This window comes from Linepithema humile, chromosome 3 (assembly GCF_040581485.1).
Source record: "Linepithema humile isolate Giens D197 chromosome 3, Lhum_UNIL_v1.0, whole genome shotgun sequence".
NCBI lineage: Eukaryota > Metazoa > Arthropoda > Insecta > Hymenoptera > Formicidae > Linepithema > Linepithema humile.
The window spans coordinates 1,443,816-1,465,581 of record NC_090130.1 but is presented as its reverse complement, the minus strand read 5'-3'; the positions used below and the strand labels follow the sequence as shown (position 1 = coordinate 1,465,581).

The 21,766-nt window shown below is 32.4% G+C and overlaps 3 protein-coding genes across 5 annotated transcripts; 1 reads left to right on the top strand and 2 right to left on the bottom strand.

The window, feature by feature from the left end:
* Positions 1-452: 452 nt before the first annotated feature.
* Positions 453-3,713, top strand: LOC105676531 (nicotinamidase). The gene is made up of 4 exons (XM_012374516.2): positions 453-835; positions 2,321-2,582; positions 2,772-2,918; positions 3,193-3,713. Exons 1-4 carry the CDS (start codon positions 630-632, stop codon positions 3,550-3,552), a joined length of 975 nt encoding a protein of 324 aa, XP_012229939.2. The 5' UTR covers positions 453-629; the 3' UTR covers positions 3,553-3,713.
* Positions 3,324-8,870, bottom strand: LOC105676532 (C-type lectin domain family 6 member A). 2 transcript variants are annotated; one of them, XM_067351308.1, is made up of 6 exons: positions 7,475-8,870; positions 5,996-6,075; positions 5,606-5,815; positions 5,377-5,490; positions 4,845-5,136; positions 3,324-4,021 (listed from the first exon to the last, which is right to left on the bottom strand). In XM_067351308.1, the coding sequence occupies exons 2-6, from the start codon at positions 6,066-6,068 to the stop codon at positions 3,862-3,864; spliced, it is 849 nt and encodes a 282-aa protein (XP_067207409.1). In that variant the 5' UTR covers positions 6,069-6,075; positions 7,475-8,870; the 3' UTR covers positions 3,324-3,861. The 2 variants fall into 2 exon arrangements, with proteins under 2 accessions (XP_067207409.1, XP_012229940.1); XM_012374517.2 differs by lacking the exon at positions 7,475-8,870 and having other exon boundaries at positions 5,996-7,250.
* A 153-nt stretch (positions 8,871-9,023) lies between these two features.
* Positions 9,024-20,491, bottom strand: Cad96Cb (protocadherin Fat 4-like Cad96Ca). Of its 2 annotated transcripts, XM_067351299.1 has the most exons (19): positions 19,784-20,491; positions 19,544-19,699; positions 17,003-17,113; positions 13,950-14,236; positions 13,701-13,793; positions 13,518-13,625; positions 13,199-13,300; positions 12,536-12,661; positions 12,164-12,358; positions 12,000-12,087; positions 11,597-11,706; positions 11,365-11,511; positions 11,164-11,278; positions 11,008-11,077; positions 10,725-10,838; positions 10,488-10,655; positions 10,136-10,383; positions 9,559-9,830; positions 9,024-9,215 (listed from the first exon to the last, which is right to left on the bottom strand). In XM_067351299.1, the coding sequence occupies exons 3-19, from the start codon at positions 17,067-17,069 to the stop codon at positions 9,126-9,128; spliced, it is 2,400 nt and encodes a 799-aa protein (XP_067207400.1). In that variant the 5' UTR covers positions 17,070-17,113; positions 19,544-19,699; positions 19,784-20,491; the 3' UTR covers positions 9,024-9,125. The 2 variants fall into 2 exon arrangements, with proteins under 2 accessions (XP_067207400.1, XP_067207399.1); XM_067351298.1 differs by having other exon boundaries at positions 19,544-20,491.
* Between the last annotated feature and the right edge of the window lie 1,275 nt (positions 20,492-21,766).

The following is a 21,766-nucleotide window of genomic DNA, read 5'->3' as shown; positions in this document are numbered from 1 at the left end:
GGTTTCATGAATGATATAGAAAGTTGGCTTTGTAAAGCCAAGCTTTGTTGCACAAGAACAGATTGCAAGCAATTTGATGTAGACATTACTGTAGTTGTGTATTTTTATATTGCAAAGAATAATCACTTTTTACCGCGTGTAAATGATTTAAACAGGTATGTAGATTTTTAACAAAGAAAAAATATTTTATTAAATATCAAAGTTCTCAATTATATGCATTTGTTTAATAAATAGCGCCCAGAATGTCGAATAAAATTTAATATATTTATTGTAACTGATATAATTAAAATTTAATTAATATTTTGACAGAAAAAAAATTAAATAATTTGTTCAATTTACTTGTTTAATTAAAACTTGGTAAATTAAAGATTGGAATTTTAACTCGGAGACTTGGAAATTTTTTGATACAAGGTTTTCACTTCCGCGCAAGTCACTGGGCATAATTGTGTATCGACGACGTTGCAGCCGTATCGATCGAGGTATTTACCTGGTTACCTGGCGGGGAAAAACCAGAAAAACGACTAACAATCTGCCAAATTTATTACGGTGGTCAGTCGTTTACTGCGTCTCGTAAAAGTATATCGTTGTGGAACGTGACGATAACATAATATACAAAACGTGCGGAGCACATGGCGCAACCGGCAAACGACACATCCGTCGCGACGATTTTGTCAAGACTCGACACGTCTGAGTTTGACTACAAGAAGTTCCGAGCGTTTTGTGTCGAATTGTTCGACACGAATGAGATCAAGGAGCACGAATGGAGAGTACGAGAAATCTTCGAGTTGTTTGACGCAAACGCGGACGGCAGATTGCATGGTCAGGAATTGGATAGGTAACGCGTGCGCATTATTATCCTTCTGTAAGGGCTAAAATAAATTCGAAATAGTTAGATAAAATAAAAATCGAAAAAAACATGAAAAAGAGATTAAAAATTTCTGGAATTTTATAAGAAATATTTCTTATTTTCTATACAAATTTCTATTAATCAAGGCGATGTATGTGCTATTCTGATAAAAATTTACTAAAGATTTTTAGATATATTGCTTTTAAAAATTACACTAATTCAAAATATAGCTGAATCTGTCTTCTTCTGTTTTAATTTTAATATTCTGACATTTCTTCTGATAAAAGTAAACAATTAATTTAAATTTAAATTTTTTAGTTGGATTTATTGTTCTTATACATTATATCGCTACAGTTAACTTTATAAAATTGAAATTGAAATTGAAATTGAAAGACTTTTCTAAGATATAATTAAAGTATATAAAATGACGTAAGAAGTTTTTGCCATATTATCTTAATGTATTCTAGAATACTCACGGCGCTATTAATGGCTTAGCAATTAAATATTTATGAGATAGACTTATCGTATCATTATATTTATGTTAGTGACTGTTGGTTTAAAAACTTTGTTAATCGAAATTTTATTCCGTTAAAAAGTTATTTAATAAATGTCAAGTTGAACCAAAAGTAAAAGTTTTAAACTGAAAGTGTAAAGTATTATTCACGCTTATATCAAAAGGTATCAGATAATCATTCGGTACACTCCGCGCAAAAAATAAATTGGTTAAGAATAAACAGGATTTCTTTGGCAAAGTACATAATATTATTTATGCGTATAAAAGCTTTCAAGTATAATTATTTTAACATATTACATATTATGCATAATGCTGACACCGAAATGCAAATTGTCATTCAACGGAAGCAGATTCAATAACAAAGGTGATGGATATTCAAAAGAGTTTCAAAAGAGAATATTTTCTTTTTATATTTCCATACGTCTTAATATTTTTTAGTCGGTATCTTTAAATTCTTTTCTTTCTTTCATATTTCCTTTATCTCTTATATAAGCGTGCGTTAAAAAGTTTTATTGTCTTTTTTTGTTATATAACGTTCGTTTCAACATTATTTATATCGTAAAGTCATATCAAATACATAAAAAAATATCTATAAAGAAATTTAATATCCTTGACATTTCTAGCGTCACATCATATAAATAATACAAAGCAATATTGTAATATATATAAATTAATATTTATATTTTCTGTTTATCATCTTGTTTTCGCGTGTGTGATATTTATATTTATTTACGCGAGATTTAAATATACTAAAATTAATATTTATATTTTCTATGCCAGGTCATGCTGTGTTTTCGTGTGTGTGTGATATTTATTTACGTGATTTTAAATATATTAAAATAGTTAAATGTTAACAATGTTATTGTTATGTAAATTGACCGAAAATTTAATGAAAAATTTGATCTCAATCTGTTAATATTGCTAACATAATGCTTACTGGATATATATATATTATACAGATGTCGGAAATGGGCAGTTGCGACTTTAAACCCTGTAAATATTTTACTGGTCGTTGACGTACAGAATGATTTCATCGACGGTACATTAGCTCTTCGAAAATGTGGCTATGAGCAGGACGCAGCGGAAGTAATAGAGCCGATAAACAGGCTTTTGAAGGACGGTCGTTGGGATAAGGTAATGTACACACAAGATTGGCATCCCGAGAACCACATCAGTTTCTTTGAAAATCTGGCGGCACGTAATCTTCATCCGGAATCTAAGGTATTTTAGATAAATTAAATAGATATCCTTGATTGATAAGATAGTTTGATAAAACATTTCTTTTGATAATGAAGAATATTTAGAATTTAGTGTTTACAGAATTTACAGATTACTGTAAATCTCTGAATTGTTGAAAATTTTGATTTTAAATCAGAATCTAAAGTAATCTCTCTTTATAATTCGAAATAGGTTACCAAGAAAACGGCACAACTCTTTGACGCCGTCGTCTTCTCGCAACCTTATGTAACACAAATACTTTGGCCAAAGCATTGCGTTATGGACAGCTGGGGTGCTGAATTTCACAAAGACCTTCTTGTCTTACCTTCTGCGCACCGGGTAATAGATCTATTTCACATAGAAGAGATAAATGCTGGAAAATCATTGGGCCGAACATTTGATTAGTCTTTCTATGCGAATTCTAATTCTTTGGAACTGCTTAATAAATAATGTATTGCTAATTCTTACAAAAAGCAATTACGGGTATTTATCAAGTTTTTAATAGTTGTTATTCTTCTGCAAATCATTAAAAAAAAATAAGTTTCTATATCTTATTGAATATTTTAATTACAAATTACCTCATTGTTATTGAAGTGTTATTTAATTTTTTTAGTTATATAAAGGTCGCAACCCGGATAAAGATTCGTATTCGGTATTCGCTGAAAAGGATGCAGATGGTACCTCAGAACTTGAAAAGATTTTGTCTACTATGAACGCTGTGAATTTGTTCATTTGTGGTATCGCTTACGACGTATGTGTGAAAGAGACATGCTTGGACGGTCTACAGCTGGGTTATCCATTAGCAATCGCAGACGATAGTTGTCGTGGCGTCAAACCCGATGACATAAAGATTGCTAAAAATCTAATTATCGAGAAGGGCGGCCTGATAACGAGCAGCGATCACATTCTGTCCATAGTGAATGAAGGCAAGCGAAGCTTAGTGATGGCGCATCATACTGCAAGACAGATTTAAAGAGAATGTCAGCTACAAATTTTGTATAAGTTCTACAAATATAAGACAAAATGTTTAAACCAAATTTATTTGGTGAAGGTTGGTTTTTCTGTCTAGATATTTTTAGAAAGTATTTTTACCTAGACACTTTACGGGGAATAAAGTTATTTTATTGTATAAAACGAGTTTTTTTTATTTCATACTTTGTTAAATTACGTTGAAGTAAAATCGTACACAATAAAATTGATGATATCAATAAATATATATTTATAAAAAAATTATCCTTTATATTTATTCAGTTATTCCACTTTTATCCGCCATTGAATGTACTTAGTTGTCCTTATCAATCAACGATCGTGCTGTCTTTTCAATCATGTTCGCCGATTCATCGTTAACCGTCAATTCGCAAATATATCTTTGCCTTAAACCGCAATCTTCGCCTCTGTAGAAGTAAATCTTCGACGATGGGTTAAAAGTTAATTTTAAGCACCTGTAATTAAAAGAATTATTTATAACGCATAATTATTTTATATTGATTTAACACGAGTTTTTCTGCTTTTCACCTTAGGACCTTGCCAGATATATAAACCGGTTTTCAAATCGTAAAGTCCACGACGAAAATTCTTAAATAAGACAACGCGTTTAATCTTGAACGTAGAAAATTCTGACAAATTTTTAAGGCTCTATACTGTTGTAATTTTTGAATTCGTGAATAGCAAAATTAAATTTCTTGCAAATCTATAATTATTTTTTATTTTATACAGCATGAAAAATAAATCATCATGCAATATCAAAACTTTTAATATATGTTTATACTAATTATATCTACAGGGTGTTTCATAATTTCCGTGCCAACACCCGTATGCGGGTAGAGTGCGGTAAACTGGAATAGAAAAGTCCTTTACCGTTTTGCAATTTTCACAATAATAATTGAAATATTAATTAAAAAGGATTCACGAATAATCGCGCGTTGCGCACGGCTAGACCATGGACTGTACACTCTAGGCGTGACAGCAACGAGGATCGCACGGTAACGAAAAATAACAAGGCATGACAAGAGCAGAAGTAAGACATGTTATTTTTTGTTGCCGTGCGAGCCTCATTGCTGTCACGCTTAGAGCATACAGCCCACGGTCTAGTCACGTGCAACACGCGATTAATCGTCAATCCTTTTAAATTAATATCTCAATTATTATTGCGAAAATTACAAAACGGTAAAGGACTTTTCTATTCAGTTTACCCGCACACAAGCGTTGGCACGGACATTATGAAACACCCTGTATATCTAAAAATATTCAATGAATCATACTAACCTGCCATCACCAATGACGGGCTGTTTAGTATCTTGGTGAATTGGTCTAGCACTGTTGACCCAAATCCATATAAGTCCTGGATTTAAGCCTCCCGTCCAGAAATTCTTACCCCTTAAATTTGAGTCCGACAACACACCAGCGATTACGTCCTGGCTCTCTTCGATTGTGTCAAATTCGACCAGATGCCCGCCCATTCCACGGCAAAGACTGGACGATGATTTCCAATTGAAATCGCGATTGCTGAAGTGGTAGCAATTTTTGCCCATTCTCGTGTAATTGGCGGGGCAGGGTTCTGAAAAAGCAATAACAAACAAAAATGACATAAATTAAATGTGTTAATTTTATAAATAAGAAAATTTACATTCCGTTTTTCTTCAGTTTAATTAATTTCTTTTCAATATTAAGTAGTGTGAAATAATTATTAATTTAATATTGAATAGTGTGAGAAGAAAAAAATGTATTTTAATCATGTTGATTTATTAGGTCATTAATTTCTCATATTCAATGAATTTTCATGCCAAAGTTAAATTACCTTTCATTTTATTGTTATTATTATTTGCAGCGAGAAGGTAGTATACCAATTCTTCTACTCTTCTTATTCGTTTTTCTAGATTATCCACTCTGTAGGACAATTTTTCGATACCACCTGTCAAAAATTTTCATTTAAGATTCTCTCTTATAATAATCATTGTTAGTAATTACTTAATAATTGTATAAACAATTATCAGAAATATTGGAAAAGTATTTTTTATAAATCGTACTGAGTAAATAGAGGTCGGTTTCAGAGATGTCTCTTTTATTTGTCGTGGAGATTTTCGTCGACACGCTCACAGTCTTATCACCAACTTTCATCGCACGTGCAGCACGAGAATTGTTGAGGGTAGTGACCCAAGTTTCAAGGGCCTCTGCCCATGGACCATGAGTTACTGTGGCAGTCGATGAATCCACCTGGGATGACGATGACGGCAAAACTATAACAAAATTATAATGAGTATATCAGAAGATTCAGTTTGTAATAAAATTTTATTTCATCGTTAAAAATTTAATAATCTAATAATATAGTATAGCAATACATAAGATAAAAAATTAATCGTTACAATTCTTTCGTATGAATTATTGTTAAAACATAATGCATAAGTTAGAATACGTACCAAGTACATTAGTGACTGCTGCTAACGTGACAAGCGTAATCAAAGATAATTGCGCTGCGGTTTTGTTCGTCATCGTGATTCTGGCATCGAGGAAGAAATATAATGCAGATGAGATATTTAAACCGACAAGAATTGAAAGGCCGATGTTTAACCTTCCGCGAAATGTAAAGTAAGCGAAATAAAGCCACGCCGTTTTTCACTTGAAACCGATTCGCGGTATCTGACTTTCTCCAGGAAAGTTTACAGCATATCAAAATAGTAAAAACCCGGATGAGTGTATTGAAAAATACCGATGTGCGCTCATGACTGGATAATATGCGCATGACTAAATAATGTAACGAACTTGCACAACAAAAATGTAATTTCGATAACGTAAATGTTAAAAGAATTTATATACACTCAAAAAAATATTTCGCTGATGTAGTTAGATTTCTAGATATCGCAACAAGAATGTATCGCTATTTTTCGTATCTGTAAAAACATTGTTTGTCACATATAGAATTTATAGCAGTAATGTTCTAGCAATAGCTTCTGAAAAATTTAGGTACCATTGCTAAATGTTATTCATTGCATGATCTAACACGTGATTGATCTTATATAGATAGGCGCTTTAGAGAAACTTTCTTTTTAAAGTTCACAAACAATACAGATATATATTCTGTTTCTGTCATCTAAACTGATTAAGTAATTACATATGCAATATCACAACAGTTGCTAATCATTTATCTGTTTTAGTTAATTTTTTACACCTAGAAAATTTTAGCTATTATTGCAAGATCATTTTTTTGAGTGTACTTTTATAATATGAAGCATTTGATCACTCAATTTAAATTTAATTATGATAATCGTTTTCAATAAATCATGTAATATTCCATTATCGTAAATCTTTTTGTAAATAACATCTTGCGATTCTGAAAAAGTATTTTTTCCGAGAAAAATTGATTGTTTTGAAATGCATTTTGTTTGATGCATAACAGATGTTGATATAAGATGGAAATTACAGAAATTATCATAATAAATGACTGTTTTACGATCCTCTTTTAAAACCAATTACCAATTGTTTTTGTGAAAATGACTAGTGTTTCTTTGGAATGTCAATGCATACAGACATATATTCTCACGTGACACAAACAATGCTTTCTCGTGTAGACTGCAGCCGTGTTATAACACTTTTTAATTAAATAAATTCAAAGAAAATATCAGAATATTATAGAACTGAAATAAAATTAAACATTAAAAATCTTTTAAATTATACTGTAATCTACTACATGTTGATAAAAACCTTCATTTGTGCAAAAAACAAAATAATTCTAAAAGAAATATATAATATATAGTTATAATTGCATATTTATATATTTAGAAAATTTATATTTAAAAATTGCAAAATTAAAAAAAAAACGCAAGACAAAGCTCTTTATAGATTTTTTTTATAGATTATGTAATTCATATAATGTAAAAAATGTAGAGATTTTCACTCACTTATCCTGCACGGAACAGTTGACTTTTCACTGGAAATTACAAGTATTCCACGCCCAATCGTATGTCACGGACGACTGAGAAGAAAAGATTCGAGGACGATGCCGGAGTCGCAGCCTAGACCTCTCTGGGTCACTTTCTCCCCACCTTAGAAGTCAAGTCACTTTCTTCGGTAAGCTTACCTCAGGTGGGATTTCATTAGCGGTCATGATGACAGTTTCGTTCACCAAATATCAAAGAAGTGAATGTATTTTGCATAATAACATATTATAGAACACATCGGCAAAGTATTAAAATGATTTCATGATTACACATGAGATCCGGCGTAATAATATGCTAAATATAGTGATAAGTTTAAAGTAATCTTTGTGATAAATCAATTAAAAAAATTACTAAACGTTAATTTTCCCTCAATACCACATCTAGCAATGTTGCAATTAAATGTTTTTTATATAAAATTAATTATCGTTATTGGAAATTGATATAAAAAAACATGTTTACTTAAAAAATATTAAAATCTAATAAATATTGAAAGTAATAACTTCAAAAACCAATTTGTGTGTAAAATTTGATTCAAGATGCATTTTTCAGCGATTTTATATCTAATTTCTTTTAGTACGGCATAAAAATTAGTTAAGCGTCTTCATGAATTTCAAGTCTCACGTGAATGAGACTTAATTCACTTATTTACTCAGTACTTGTTGTGCAAATAATTGCGAAGATCGACCTACTAACATAGTTTTCTCGTTGTATTCGAATACCGGTGGTTTCAACAAAGTGCAAACGCGATAACTTCAACCTACTAATAGAGGTCATTTATGCAACCAACCATTCTATTTTCTTATGATAACATAATTCCCGTAGACTGTAATTTATTGTTTCAGGTAAAAGGCTTTATTTCTACTAAAGATTCATTTACGTTCTAAATCTTCATGACATTTACACCATACCACATTGAATTTTTCTCTCTTCCAAAGATCAAGATGAGATCTTTCTAGAGAGTTTAGTGTAGAGAAATTTGTGGTAATGCGATGTAATAAACCCGAGAATAATATTTTATACGTAAAAATAAAACGTAACTTATGATTTTGTGAATAAAGGAGTTAAAGTTCGCAGTAACTATACGAGACTCTCAATATTGCTCGCGTGTCAATAATATAATTCTAAGAAATGTTTTATTATATTTTTCTAAATATTAGTGATCTATGCAACATATCTCAGATTTAAAGCCATTTTCCTATTTAGCATAATCTCTTTCTCTTCTTATTTTAATATCGAACAAATTAAATTTTCTCAAACAGAAATCTGCAGTATTTTTTTCGTATTTGATTGTATATATTTATATTTCTAGTAATTTCAAATAATTACTTTCTACAATCGAAGATCGATGTTGCATCGAGTAGATAACGGATGTGATCCGTTCGAGATCACGCGAGTTAACGCTATGTTACGCAGGATAACACAGGATAACACAGATGTTCCGTGGACCGAATACGCATAAGGTCACATTCGTCACATTGTATTGCAATGCATGGAAAGTTCCTTTACAGAATTCCGATATCAACGAGACTTTATTTAACTAAACAGATCAGGACTTACGGCTATCATCCGCCATTGAGATTGGAATGTGCGCCCTTTACAAAATAATCGATTGTTAGAAGTACACGGTGAGATTAAGCCTTTCGTTGCCGACTTGATTATCTCCGGTTCGCGTTTCTGCCGCGACCTCGACGCTGTCCACAGTCTGGAAAACAACAAAAGCTTCAATTTGCATTGTCATTTATGTATCTGCTTTTTAAAATCGTAAAGTTTGTATTTGAGCAAACGTGTTTTTTCTGTATGTGTAATACGTAAATATATCATTTAAAGTAATCCGCTAATTAGATTTCACACACATTAATTTAAAAGCTTATATTATTTAAATTATTAACTTTAATTTGTTCAATAATTTCAAAAAAATTTCTAAGCAGTTCTATTCGGACAAAACCGACTCGTGAGACATAAAATTTTCCTTCTGATAAAAATACCAAAGATATATCTTTTTTTTTTAAACAAGAGATCTACACATTTATTTGTAAGATAATTACCCTGTCGTCGTCGTCCCAAGATAGTTTTTTAATTCTTGGCAGGACTGAACTAGCAGGCCACGCTGGTACCAGAGAGTCGGGAGGATCTCCCGAATAATTGGAAGAATCGTGAGATGCAGCATCCAAATTGGTTCTAGCACTCAAATCGTTCATATTCTGCACTAGTCCACCAATGTTGGGGATGTTTGAGGTGGCTGATAAAGCCGGCGGATTCGGCGCGGGCGCCACTTTATGTCTGGCGTATAATGGTAATTGTCTTGCAGACGCTATACCTACAAGATGGAATATAAATGTATTGTTTTTACATCGACATGGATATTGTAAATCTTTGCTAATAGAAATCTAATTTTACAAAAACATTGTAATTTCAAATCGCTTACAAGAAATAGTATTTCTTCTAAGAAAACGTTACACTTTAATAACTAAATTATACAATTTTCATGATTTAATAAACAAAAATTGTAAAAAAGCATAAAATTATAAAATTAAAATATGTTGAATAAATATACGCCAAGCATACTTTTTAAAATATCGAGAAAAAAAGAGATTTGTTCCACTTATATTTATAATAACATACTTTTAATCGTAGCGCCATACGAGCTCTCATTAGTTTCTCCGAAGACGGGATTATCGATATCATTACGGTTTCCAGCATTATCATTTTCGTCGCTATTGTGATGTCGATCTCGCGGACTCTCCAAGGTATCGTGGATAATACTGGCACCTAGCACCTGCGGCGTCGGGCTCAGAGCCGATGGAACCGGTGATTTTTCACGATATCCTGTTCCTACAGAGCTGACTGAACTACCGCTTTTGGGCCTTTTGCTTAAACAGAAACCAAATATGTCTTAAATTCCTCGTTCAAACAAAAATTTCTAAATTTTCAATATTTTAACATATGTGAATTTATGCTCAAGACATTTACTCACTGTTTATAAATGTAAAGAATGAGAATAAGTATAACGACTCCAAGAAGACCCAAAACTGCACCAAAGATAGCAACTAATAACACACTGCTGCCTAGCCAAGCGGGTGCAGCTCTCGCAGCGATCGGCAATGAACTCGGTATGTGGACGGTTACCGGAATCTCATTCGAGCTGAAGAAATTGCAGATTAATAAAATGATTATTATACAACAATGTAATCACAGAGAAATGTATGCATACCTTTGTACTGGATATCCGGAGTCGGAAGCTATCGCCATAAATTGAGCCTTAGATCTATTAAATGTACCTAGTGATCTTAGCACTAAATCTCCATTATCTCTAACTTCAAAGTACCTGGAAGTGATTTATATAATTGTTAAAAATAATTATAATTATTTTTCGTAACGAACAGACATGTCTCTTATTAACAAGATTTTATATATATATATATATTAGAATTTAGATTAAATTAACTTATAATTTTTATCTTACGTATAACTTTACTTTCATTCAAAACTTATACCTGGAATCTTGTCCTATGAGAGATATACGGACTTTGTCGCCTTTGTCGCCATCAGCTACTTCCAGCCTTCCTGAAAAGTTATTTTAGAAATTCGTTTTTCAAATATCGAAAAATGGAAATTAAGTCGATATTTAACATAAGAAAAAGAACACTTACCAATAATAGAGCCTTCTCTCGCTGAATGAGCGTGTAATATGTATTCGGAATACCGGAATCGCGGTCCCCACTCGTTCACATTTTCTACCGAAATGTTCACGTGTGACGTATCATTCTGAAATAAATTCATACATTAAATAACATTATTACGCATATATAATTAAAAATTAAAAAAATTTAATGCTAAAAAATAATACACACATTGTAACCGTCGGTAACATGAACTTGGAAGTAATGCTGATCTTGTAGCTCGTAATCTAGACTGCCATTCAGGATCAAATCCCCAGAATTAGTGATGGTGAAATTCTGTAGGTCCACCCTTGCGCCCGACAGCCAGTATCTTAAATTCTAGGAATTAAAGGCTATATTACGCTGTTATGTGTCGCGATTTATTTGCATTCTCATCGCCAAAGCGAATTTTTCTTCTACTTACAGGATCAACTTTGTTGACTTCCGCCCTTAAAAGAACGCTTCCTTTCTTTTCATCCTCCGGCACGCTCTTCTGATAATTCTTTAGCACGAATTTCACGGGTAATCGACCACCTAGCATTCACATAAAAATGTTATTTCAATTTTTTACTTGACATAAGATTTAATTTATGCTAATTATAGGTGCATAATAAATGTTCAAGTGTGCGTGTTTGGACAACATTAAACATAGCTAGGAAATTAAATTTACTCAAATTATTATAAAAAAATATATAAGAGCTACAAAAATAAGAAAGATGCGATAGATATTCCATAAATAATATAAAAATAATCTTTTTCCATAAAAAACGTATGTTTAATTATAAATTGGCTATATATTTTTCATGTAATTATAAAATACAAATTACCTGCTGTTGGACCAACGCTATAACTATCTTCTCGCGAAACAATGATTGAAGCGAGAGTAGATTTGTCCGGATTATCTACTTGGGTAGCCTATTTAATGAACAATATTATCATTATTACATTTTTATACCCATAAAAAGTTTAATTATAGTAATTTCGTTTTTACCTTAATGATGATAGTTGCGGGCGTTATTAGCTCCTGATCCTGCAGCGATCGTATCATAACGATTTCAGCAGTCTCAGGATTCAAATCCAGAAAAGTTAAAATCGCGCCTTGAATTGTATATTTGATTCGCGAGTTAATGCCAACATCCTGATCTACGGCTTTGATTGCAGCAGGCCATACTTTCAGCGCTTTTCTCTAAAGATTAAGAAATTAAGTTAATTTCTATTAAATTTCTATGAATCATGTTTCATAAAAACGATATTAATACAAAATAATGATAAATAATGAAATGTGTTTTTAATTCTATTTTCTATTGGATTCAATTAAAGATTGAGATAAATTTGTTACTAAGAAACTGAGTCGTAAACTTACTCCTTTCACGTGACGCGGTACAGTGACTTTGTATTGTTCAGTCAAAAAAACTGGATTCTGATCGTCGGCATCGATAACATTGATGTATAACGTTGTTGTCGACGATCGGGGTGGTTCACCTTGGTCCTGTAAAAATAGATTTTTGCCATTATTAAAGTGTTGTTAAAAAAATTAGCATTATTCTAAATAAATATGTAGATATAACTAAACTATGGCACAGAAAGTGTTTCTACTTTCTTTTTATTGAAGTATGATTACACAAGCGTGAGAAATAGTCAGAGGAAGCATTGTTCGATCAAAATCTTCACTTGTTCAATGTTGCATATCGATGCGCACGAATCATTCAATCAATTTACTTGAATCCGTTACGACCTATTTAGGATATTTAGCAATGTCAAATTCCGCTATCAATCTCGTTACAAATCTCTTAGATTGATTATCCTAATTTCTTGTATTTCTTTTTTTAAAAGAAACGACTTTTTGTTAGTTTTCTTTTATTTACTTTTGTGCAATTTGTAAAACTTGTTTTTGTGTTGATTATAAAAGATTTAATGACAATGAAATCTGTGTATTGTGCGTCTGTTAATGTACAACTTGCCATTTATATATATATATATATATATATATATATATATATATATATATATATATGAAGAAACTTACTTGTGCACGAATACCAATGGAGAAGTTAGTAAGAGTTTCATAGTCCAGCCGTTTTCTTAGCACAAGAGTGCCTTCCAAAGGGCTCAAGAAAAAAAAGTAGTCCTGTATATAAAAATAAAAATTAGTGCAATGCTTCAAATAAACTATATCGGATCCATATTTCTTTTCAAATAAAATGATTTGCGCAAATTCAATAGTAAATTAAATAAAATATAAAAATGTGCAAAGTAAATTGCAGTTATATGATAAATATAGAAATATATATGAAATATTCAATGAAATAAATAATTTAGCTATACAAATATTTATAAAAATTTACCGAATAAGATCCTGGAAGAACTGAATACTGCACATTCGAATTTAGCCCTGATTGATCAGCATCGACAGCTCGGACTCCTTGCAAAACTCTCGTACCGACTTCGGTAACCTGAGATATTTATATTGTGTCAAAGTTAAAAAAATATTGAAACGCGCGACGTATAAAACTAAAGAATTTTCTTACTTCGGAAATATTCAGTAGATAAGGCGCATTCAAGAATTGCGGCGAATTGTCATTCGTATCGAGCACTCGAATGTTCACTGGTATGATGAATACCTGTGAATTTCAAAAATAACTGGTTGAAAAGTACAAGCTAAAATAAAATTAATTTATATTTTTAATGTTTAAGATTTTCAGCAAAGTTTGATCAAGATAAAAATATTATGTTCTTCACTTTTTGGCATTTAACGCAATTCCGTTGAATTATCTCACCGGATCTAAGGTATGCTTTCTCTCGCAGATGACATTGATGTAGACACTGGCTGGTCCCTCGATGCCCTCCTTGTCAAGCTTTCTGACGAGCGTCAAGTTCTTTGAGTACGACAAGAGAGTAACAGGACTATCGTTTTCCTGCAAGCTCAGTTGGATGTCACCTAGCGAACTAGGATCACCTAATACCCCGAGGACCCCCACAGTGTCGCCGACAGACAGATCCTCCCTGACAAAGAGATCAACTGCGGTTGCTTCGTTCTCCAGAAAGCATCGTTTGTCTCGAGTCACTGTAAAAGTCGAGCAATCATTAATATGCATAACGTAAGCCACGCGTAATCTGTACGTTGAACCAGGAATTAAATATTGTTTGAGTAAAAGAAGTTTGGTTTCCGGACTGAAGAGAAAGGATCGTAATAGCAAATTTAGATGCAAATTAGATCTGTATATACTTTTAGAAAGCAGGCATTAATATTATTCTTGCAACAAAAATAAATGAAATAAAAAAATTGATTAGTTTTGGACTGATAATAATACATTTTTACTTCTTTTCTTGTCTGTCAGAATTTTTTATAGCATTTTATTTTTATTTATGATATTTTAATTGTTATATTTATAATTAAATGTTGTTCAAAATGTTTTAGAATATGTACTATAAAAGTTTCTCTAATTACATTATAAAATATATTGTAAATTTATGTTACTAAAAATCACGTGAACAAAAATTCACATAACTTATAATAGAAGTGTATCAGTTAAACCGTTGAGGTTTCAGGAGTTTCCGGTCGAAATCGAACAACCGGTTTTCGGTGCTGCACAATCTTTTGGGTCGTAATAGTGATGAGAAGACCGTGGGACAATGATCTTGTGAGAAACTGTCTTAACTGTCGCTAACGGTATACGAGATCGATGCGGATGATCTCTTTTCAATTGATTGGCCATTGATAAGAAGAACCAAACAAATTGTACAACAGAATGTTGTATTCCGACAATTATTTCAATACAAAATATAGTAATTCCAAAAGAATACATTCCACGAAAGCGTGTAAAAACTTTTTTAACATTAAATTTAATTGACATTTTATTTAAAAGAAGCACACGTTTTATTAGAAATTAACAATTTTTAAATATATATTAAAACATCAACTCACAATATTTCTTGAAATGTCTTATTTTACTTAATCATCGAAAGTCTGTTTAGTTTTACTTTTTCTGAGATCAGATGTTATATCGTGCAACACAATGCCTATTTTATAATGTACGATCCTTAATGGCAAGAGGGCATGCACTTTTATGCTTTTAAGTAAAAGTGACATGCAAGGAGATAGTTCTCTTCTATCACTGCTTATAACAGTAAATAACGACTACTTTACACGCGCGGACTAGGTAATGCTTGCACTGTTAATATCCAGTTCCTCATAATACTCGCTGTCCAGTTATTAATTACGGGTGTTTTAATGACTGCAAACGATCCTGCACAAATACGTGCATTCCAGATACGCTATGTCGTAATGTAGTTAAGTTTACCGTAAACTTTTGACGTAACTTGGTAATCTAGAGCGTAGTAGAAGTATGCAAAGCAAAAATACCTTTTCAAATTGTTAAAAACGTAAACGAATAAATAGTTTTCAGCAAATATGTGTAAGAAACAAAATTCTGCGTATAAAAATATAAAATATTCTTAAAATATCTCTAAATATTTTTATATATAAATTTTCTGTAAAATTTCAGATTTTGTATTTCAATTTAAGCAACTGTACAATCTTTTTATGAAAAATTATTATTACGTTTAAAAAATAAAAAACGTAATCCCTAAGAAAAAGTTATAAAAATAAATATTATGTAATATTATGTACAGTAAATATTGTACGCGTGCTATTATTATTCTTGTATGTAATAGCCGGTTAAATCATGTATGCATAAGAGGTGCATACAAGGGGCGGCGAGATCGTCCGTCTAACAGCAGTGTTTTAGTTGCCCTAATGCTGGTATAAATCATGATAGCCGCTTTTGCGCCTCGTTTAGCTATCACGGCTGTCTCGTCGTTAAAAATCTTCAAGTCCAGTTTATGAATAGTTATATCGATTATCATAATTACGCGTGATCTTTCGAGGAGCACAATATCAGAATAATTTAGCATTTTACGTGTCTTTAGATTGCCATTATTTTTGTTACTTTCATAATAAGTCTGTAATTAGTCGAAAAATAAAATTAAATTCAAAAAAATACATAAAAGTTCCGGTTTTATGTTTCATGTTGTCATATTCGGTCGGATGTTACGGATTTAATTGGACATCTTCATTATCATTACGCAACAATAAAATCACGATGTGTCGTAATTTTATACGAAAGTTTCGACTAATTTGTTTGACAAAAGTTGGGCACCACGTCATTCAGTGTCCATTCGTTCTTGCCGGTTGATCGACGGGAATTCGGATGCTAGAAGGACGCGTAGACGAATACACGTGGACTGTTTAACGCGTATACGAGAGGGTAGATATGTGCGCTTCCCTGGAGCGGAGTTCCGGTCGTAGCCAGCTCATGGCGAATCGGCGGCGCAGCGTTACGGCGCTGCGTTTCGCAAACTTCTTTCCTAGCATAAATGAGGACCCAGCTAGCAAAAGCGCGTCGTTCGATCGTGCGCGAAAATATCCGCAAACGTTGCTATATGGGGTTCATGAAAAATGCAAACTACGCTTTTTTTGATTTGCGCAAAAAGGTGACGTATCGATTCGGACAAGAATAGAATTAAAGTGTTCATTGAAACAAATAAGAACAGCATAATTAATGAAGCTTATTTTAAACTTCATTGCATACTGTGTACTTAAAATAAGATGATATATTTCTAAGAGAAAGAGAAAAAAATACATTCTAGAAAACTTATATTCTATAAAAGACAATTCGATTTTACAGATTAAAGAAAAACTTTCAAAATTTGGTAAGATTGTGAAAAATGCAATTTGCTTAAATTTGCTTAAAACGTTGTAAAATATGTTTCACTCATTTCCGTAAATGCGCGACGTAGGGGAGAAGAATAAAGGCACAGAAACACTTACGTTGTCCGACGAGTGATTGCAGCATGCAGCAGAGGAGCAGCAAGATGCTCAATATGTTTCGTCCCATGGCAATTCAAGATCATCGTCCGTCAATTCTGTCGACTGATATATCTGCAAAAAATAAAAATCAATAATGAGAAACAAGAGACAAGGAATGATAAGAGTGCGTTACATTTTCGCAACGAGTTTTCTTTCATTTTCTCATAAGCCGTAAAAATAAAATTTTCCAGATGTCTGGATTTATCATATTCGCAGAAATATAATTCTTGCATTCGAAATATCTGTCCCAAATTTTGACCATAATTTTTTTCATTAATTTTATTATTTTTTTCATGATTGTTAAAAATGTTGGATATTTTTAATTATAATAAAAATAAAATTTTGTTTGCTAAATAGTTTGCATTAAATAATTAAGTAATTAAATTATTTTTAATAATTTAATTAACGTACATTTTCATATAAAATTGGTTATTAGTATTACAGCTACAAATTATGTGACATAAAGACGCGATAGTACAAAACTTTCATAATGCAGTTTGTATGACTAACTCCTCATTTTTCATTATATAATTTTCCGGTTTAGTTTCCCCTTTTTAATGTAATACAGATGTTTTCATTTTTTTTTAAGTATTAAAATAAATACAATAAATATAATTAATTCTACTATAATGCAACGAAAAGACGCAAAAGTTTAAAAAGTTTGAATAATTATTTTATACCGTTAAATTTGTCATTCAATTTTTAATTAATGAAATAATTAGAGATTCATAAAATTTAATTTAAAACAAAATTTGTGACATTAATAGTATGTTTTAAAATTGAGAATATTTTTATTCGTTTTTAAGGCTTTGTTTAGATTTCTTAAGAAAAAATCAAAATAAAAGTAAAGTAAATGTGTGTGCCTTTTAAAAATAACAACATACTTTCTAATGGAAAAATGGTGTGATAATTTCCACTTATGTGTTTGAGCTATAGAAGATAAAGTAAGAACATGTCATTAAATTGAACAATTTGATGGTAACGTGCAATCGAGTTTGCCATTAAGTTAGCAGATGAGTGTAAAAACATAAGCACTGGGCAAACCTCGTCTTGTCCAACGACGAAACGTGGTCTGCAATACGAGCATAACGCGTGGTTAGAAAGCATGCAGAGAAACTCCTTTATTACGTGGAGCTATGACTATGTAGGACTGCGCGTCATCAGGGCTAAAATGACTCGCACGATTTATTGCCAGAGACAATTCCTTGACACTTTGCATTCTCGCTTTTTGTGCGAATAATGCAACTCTCTCGTGATGTCATATCCGAAAGTTGTTATTTTCAGCGTCAGAAAATCTAAAATTACAATGTAATATTCTTTCTTACGAGAAAATAGCAAAAGCGGAAGTGGATTTCTTTAGGCTTGATGATGCGAGAAAGTGTGATTGATCAACACCTGCAACTTGCCATTCATGGTACTCGATGATAAATGAACAAGTAGTGGAAAAGCATTTTCAGTATTTAAGTGCAAATATTAATCATTAGCATCAGCATTTTAATTTTGTAAAATAAAAATAGTGCATAATGAGAGAAATCTACATACTAAAGAAAGCACCTAAAATCTAAAAAAATATATATTGTATAACACAAATATATATTGCACAGTTTTAAATTCAATGTTATTAATTTTTCTTTTGAGAACAGTTTTAATTCTTCATTTCATCTTCGTTTCATTTTCATCATTTACCGATATTCATAATACTATTTGCTAAAAGTATCTCAGAGTCTCAGTTCTGTCTTCTAGTTCCATTTTTCATATGCCTAGAATGCTCTGTATAAATTATCCGTTTCTTGACCCTCTATGGCATACGATTTTAGACATAACGGAAGTAGTTGAAAGGGTGCAAAAAATATATACCAAATGAAGGAACCGGATTTAAACAGAAAATATCTGCTGGATACTTCGGGGCTATGTGGGGCGCGGTACTGCTTAAATTCACGGACCGTAAATTGAAACGCAACGCGATGCGCAGCCGGCGTAAAGGCCTCCGGCCTCGGCTACAACAGATAACTGTATAAAAGATCGTTGGTATCTATATGCCGGTATATCGACACTCGATGATTTGAATTTTCACATGGATTGTTTTACTTAATCAACGTATACAATTAATTACTTTTGCAATTAATTTTGCAATGTAAGAACAACAATCGTGACTCTTTTTGTAATATTGATGTTTATATTAAATATGGAATTGTTATATGATCGTGCTCAATCGTGTTGTATCAAATCTTTCGTCGAATTAAAGTTTGAAATAAATATACAATCAGAAATTATACGAAAACACATGCGCATTGTTATTTTTCTCGTGTGTTTATATTTGTTAATTAAAAATTTGTTAATTAAAATATTGAATTTTTAGAATAATCGCATTTACGTTTAAGTGATAATAAAAGATAATTAGTGAAAGATTTGGCAGTATTATTGTGAGTGATTGTCCAATTTTTTTCTTAACAAATAGCTTTCAAAATAAAATCAAACAATGATAACATAGCTGATACTCACCACAAAATACGTTCGGAAAAAGCACGTCGTCCATGTATCTATAACTTCATCGTTCGTGAAATATTCCTCTCACAGTTCCAACTTTTCATCAATAACGCAAATTGCGATATTATTAATCTTCTGTTGATCCGCCACACATTCGATTAGTCTCCGTCCCTTATAACAAAAAACACAAAGGGCTTAAATTGCACCCTCGATAGTCTTTATCGATCCGCGCGGCCAGTCACTCTTCTAACTCACTTCTCTTTACGTTCATAACGAATATAAGCATGGAACCTCCAGATTTTATATCACAAGTGTATTGAATAACTGTTGCACTGAATTTCTTCAATAAAAACTCGACAGTTCTGTTATCTTTTTAAAACAAATTCACAAAACCTTATTTGAAATCTTATTCACAATTTGTTTTTCAATCTCTTCATTGTTTTCGACGAGTAACATTAATTTCCAAAAGTTTATTTACGCTTTTTTACAATTGGAAAATTTTTGTCTTGTCTTCTGTGGATTTTCCAAATGTTTTCTTTGAAAAAATTGTTCTAAAACTTGATCTATCTTGAGAAATAAGGCTTCACTTATTTTCACTGATTTATCATTCCACTCTACTTTTAATACACTGCATTTCACACTCGGTGCACTATCCTGATCGACCTGGATCTATCTCGCATCGAACTCGGCTACGATTACGACCGTGCTGTAGGGCTGTGGAACTCTTTACTACAAAACTGAGCCGTCGAGTAAAGCGGCCTGAACGGCACTGGGGAAGTCGGCTCCCCATTGTCAAGAAGGGGGGACCGCGGCGACCAACAGAAACGTCTACCGCGAAACTGAACCACGAACAGGTGTCTGCTTTCATGCACGATGGGGGAACGGATGCGATGCGTATGAGTGTGTACGACGGGTGCACACATAACTGACCCCTATCTTCGGAGCCCTTCAGAAATTTACATTGACCTTACCGGAATATGAGACTGCGACGATTTCCGGCTTTCGGGTTCCCCTCGAGAAAGGCTCCTGTAAAAACAAAAGAAAGGTGTGAATGTTAAAGATAATAATATGTGAAAATAAATAGACACAATAATAATAAAGAAAATAAAAATTAACTTACATAAGCTGAAAAAGAAGAAAAAGAGGTGAAGGAGCAAAGATTTTTTTAAACAGTTGATTGTGAGAGGCTAAAAGATAATTTCACATTTTAGCAGCGTAATAATGACAATAATTTGATGCGTTTATCATGAAAAACGTGAACTAACCACATCTTCGTCTGAAAATTAGCAGTACAGATAATTATTCAAAATTGATATTCCCTGACCCGACGTGACATCACATCACTCATCCCAATGTCTTAACTTTTTAATAACATAACGAGTACAAAATTGCCAGTACAACGAACTGTAATCCGGTAACGAACTACGCAATTAAGTAATGACAAAACAATTGCGTAAGCGAGCCAGCAATCTTTTTCGGCAAAACGCGTAGCCGAACGTTTCATTCTCCTTGACAGTTCGCGATTTAATGCCGTGAGAAATGGTCGAGGGCAAGTGGAACGAATCCCATGCTATGCGGCGTCGTGATTTGCCTATGGCATCGCGACGTGTCCCTCGCGGATCATCGGTCTGTGAAATTGCGAGTATACTCCTTGCCTCCTCGCTCCCCCATGGGAAAAATGACTTTTATTATGCACGGTGCTTGCGGTTAATAAACATCGGTCCGTCTCAGGTCTTCTCCACTTTGAACCAGTTTCTGTTATTGTAAGCGATTTACGCAGAATGACTCGCTAACGGTGCGTTCACCAGTCGACGATTGGAACGCGCAATTTATTTAATATTTTCGCAAGTGCTCAATCATATTATAAGCGTTTTCAAACACTCGATCATCGTTTGATTCTATATGAAAACGGCCAGTCACGTTATTTGATTGTAAAAATATCTCCACTGTTCTTGGATGCGCGACTTTATTATTAAATACTTGTATTCTTGTCGCTCGCATATTTGCCTGTCAAAAAAATTTTTAAAATTATTTTTCCTTATGTTAAAAAATCTTTTCTATCGGAAAATTGATAAAACAATATTTTCACTGAGTTAAAACTCTTGATATTCTTTTAAAAAAAAATATTTTGCATGAAATTATGTCAGTATCGTATCGCAATAAGTCAAAATTAAAAACTTTTTATGCTGTCCAGCCCATATGCATGCATCACGATACTGTAGTATACACGTAAGTCAA

Coding starts and splice junctions, on each gene's coding strand:
- LOC105676531 (XM_012374516.2), top strand. CDS start 630: ATGGCGCAACCGGCAAACGACACATCCGTCGCGACGATTTTGTCAAGA. Junction 836..2,320: donor CATGGTCAGGAATTGGATAG/GTAACGCGTGCG, acceptor TATATTATACAG/ATGTCGGAAATGGGCAGTTG. Junction 2,919..3,192: donor TCTTACCTTCTGCGCACCGG/GTAATAGATCTA, acceptor TAATTTTTTTAG/TTATATAAAGGTCGCAACCC.
- LOC105676532 (XM_067351308.1), bottom strand. CDS start 6,068: ATGACGAACAAAACCGCAGCGCAATTATCTTTGATTACGCTTGTCACG. Junction 5,816..5,995: donor AGCAGTCACTAATGTACTTG/GTACGTATTCTA, acceptor ATTTTGTTATAG/TTTTGCCGTCATCGTCATCC. Junction 5,491..5,605: donor AACCGACCTCTATTTACTCA/GTACGATTTATA, acceptor AATTTTTGACAG/GTGGTATCGAAAAATTGTCC.
- Cad96Cb (XM_067351298.1), bottom strand. CDS start 17,069: ATGGGACGAAACATATTGAGCATCTTGCTGCTCCTCTGCTGCATGCTG. Junction 11,707..11,999: donor TAGCGTTGGTCCAACAGCAG/GTAATTTGTATT, acceptor TGTGAATGCTAG/GTGGTCGATTACCCGTGAAA. Junction 9,216..9,558: donor CTTGGGACGACGACGACAGG/GTAATTATCTTA, acceptor GTTGTTTTCCAG/ACTGTGGACAGCGTCGAGGT.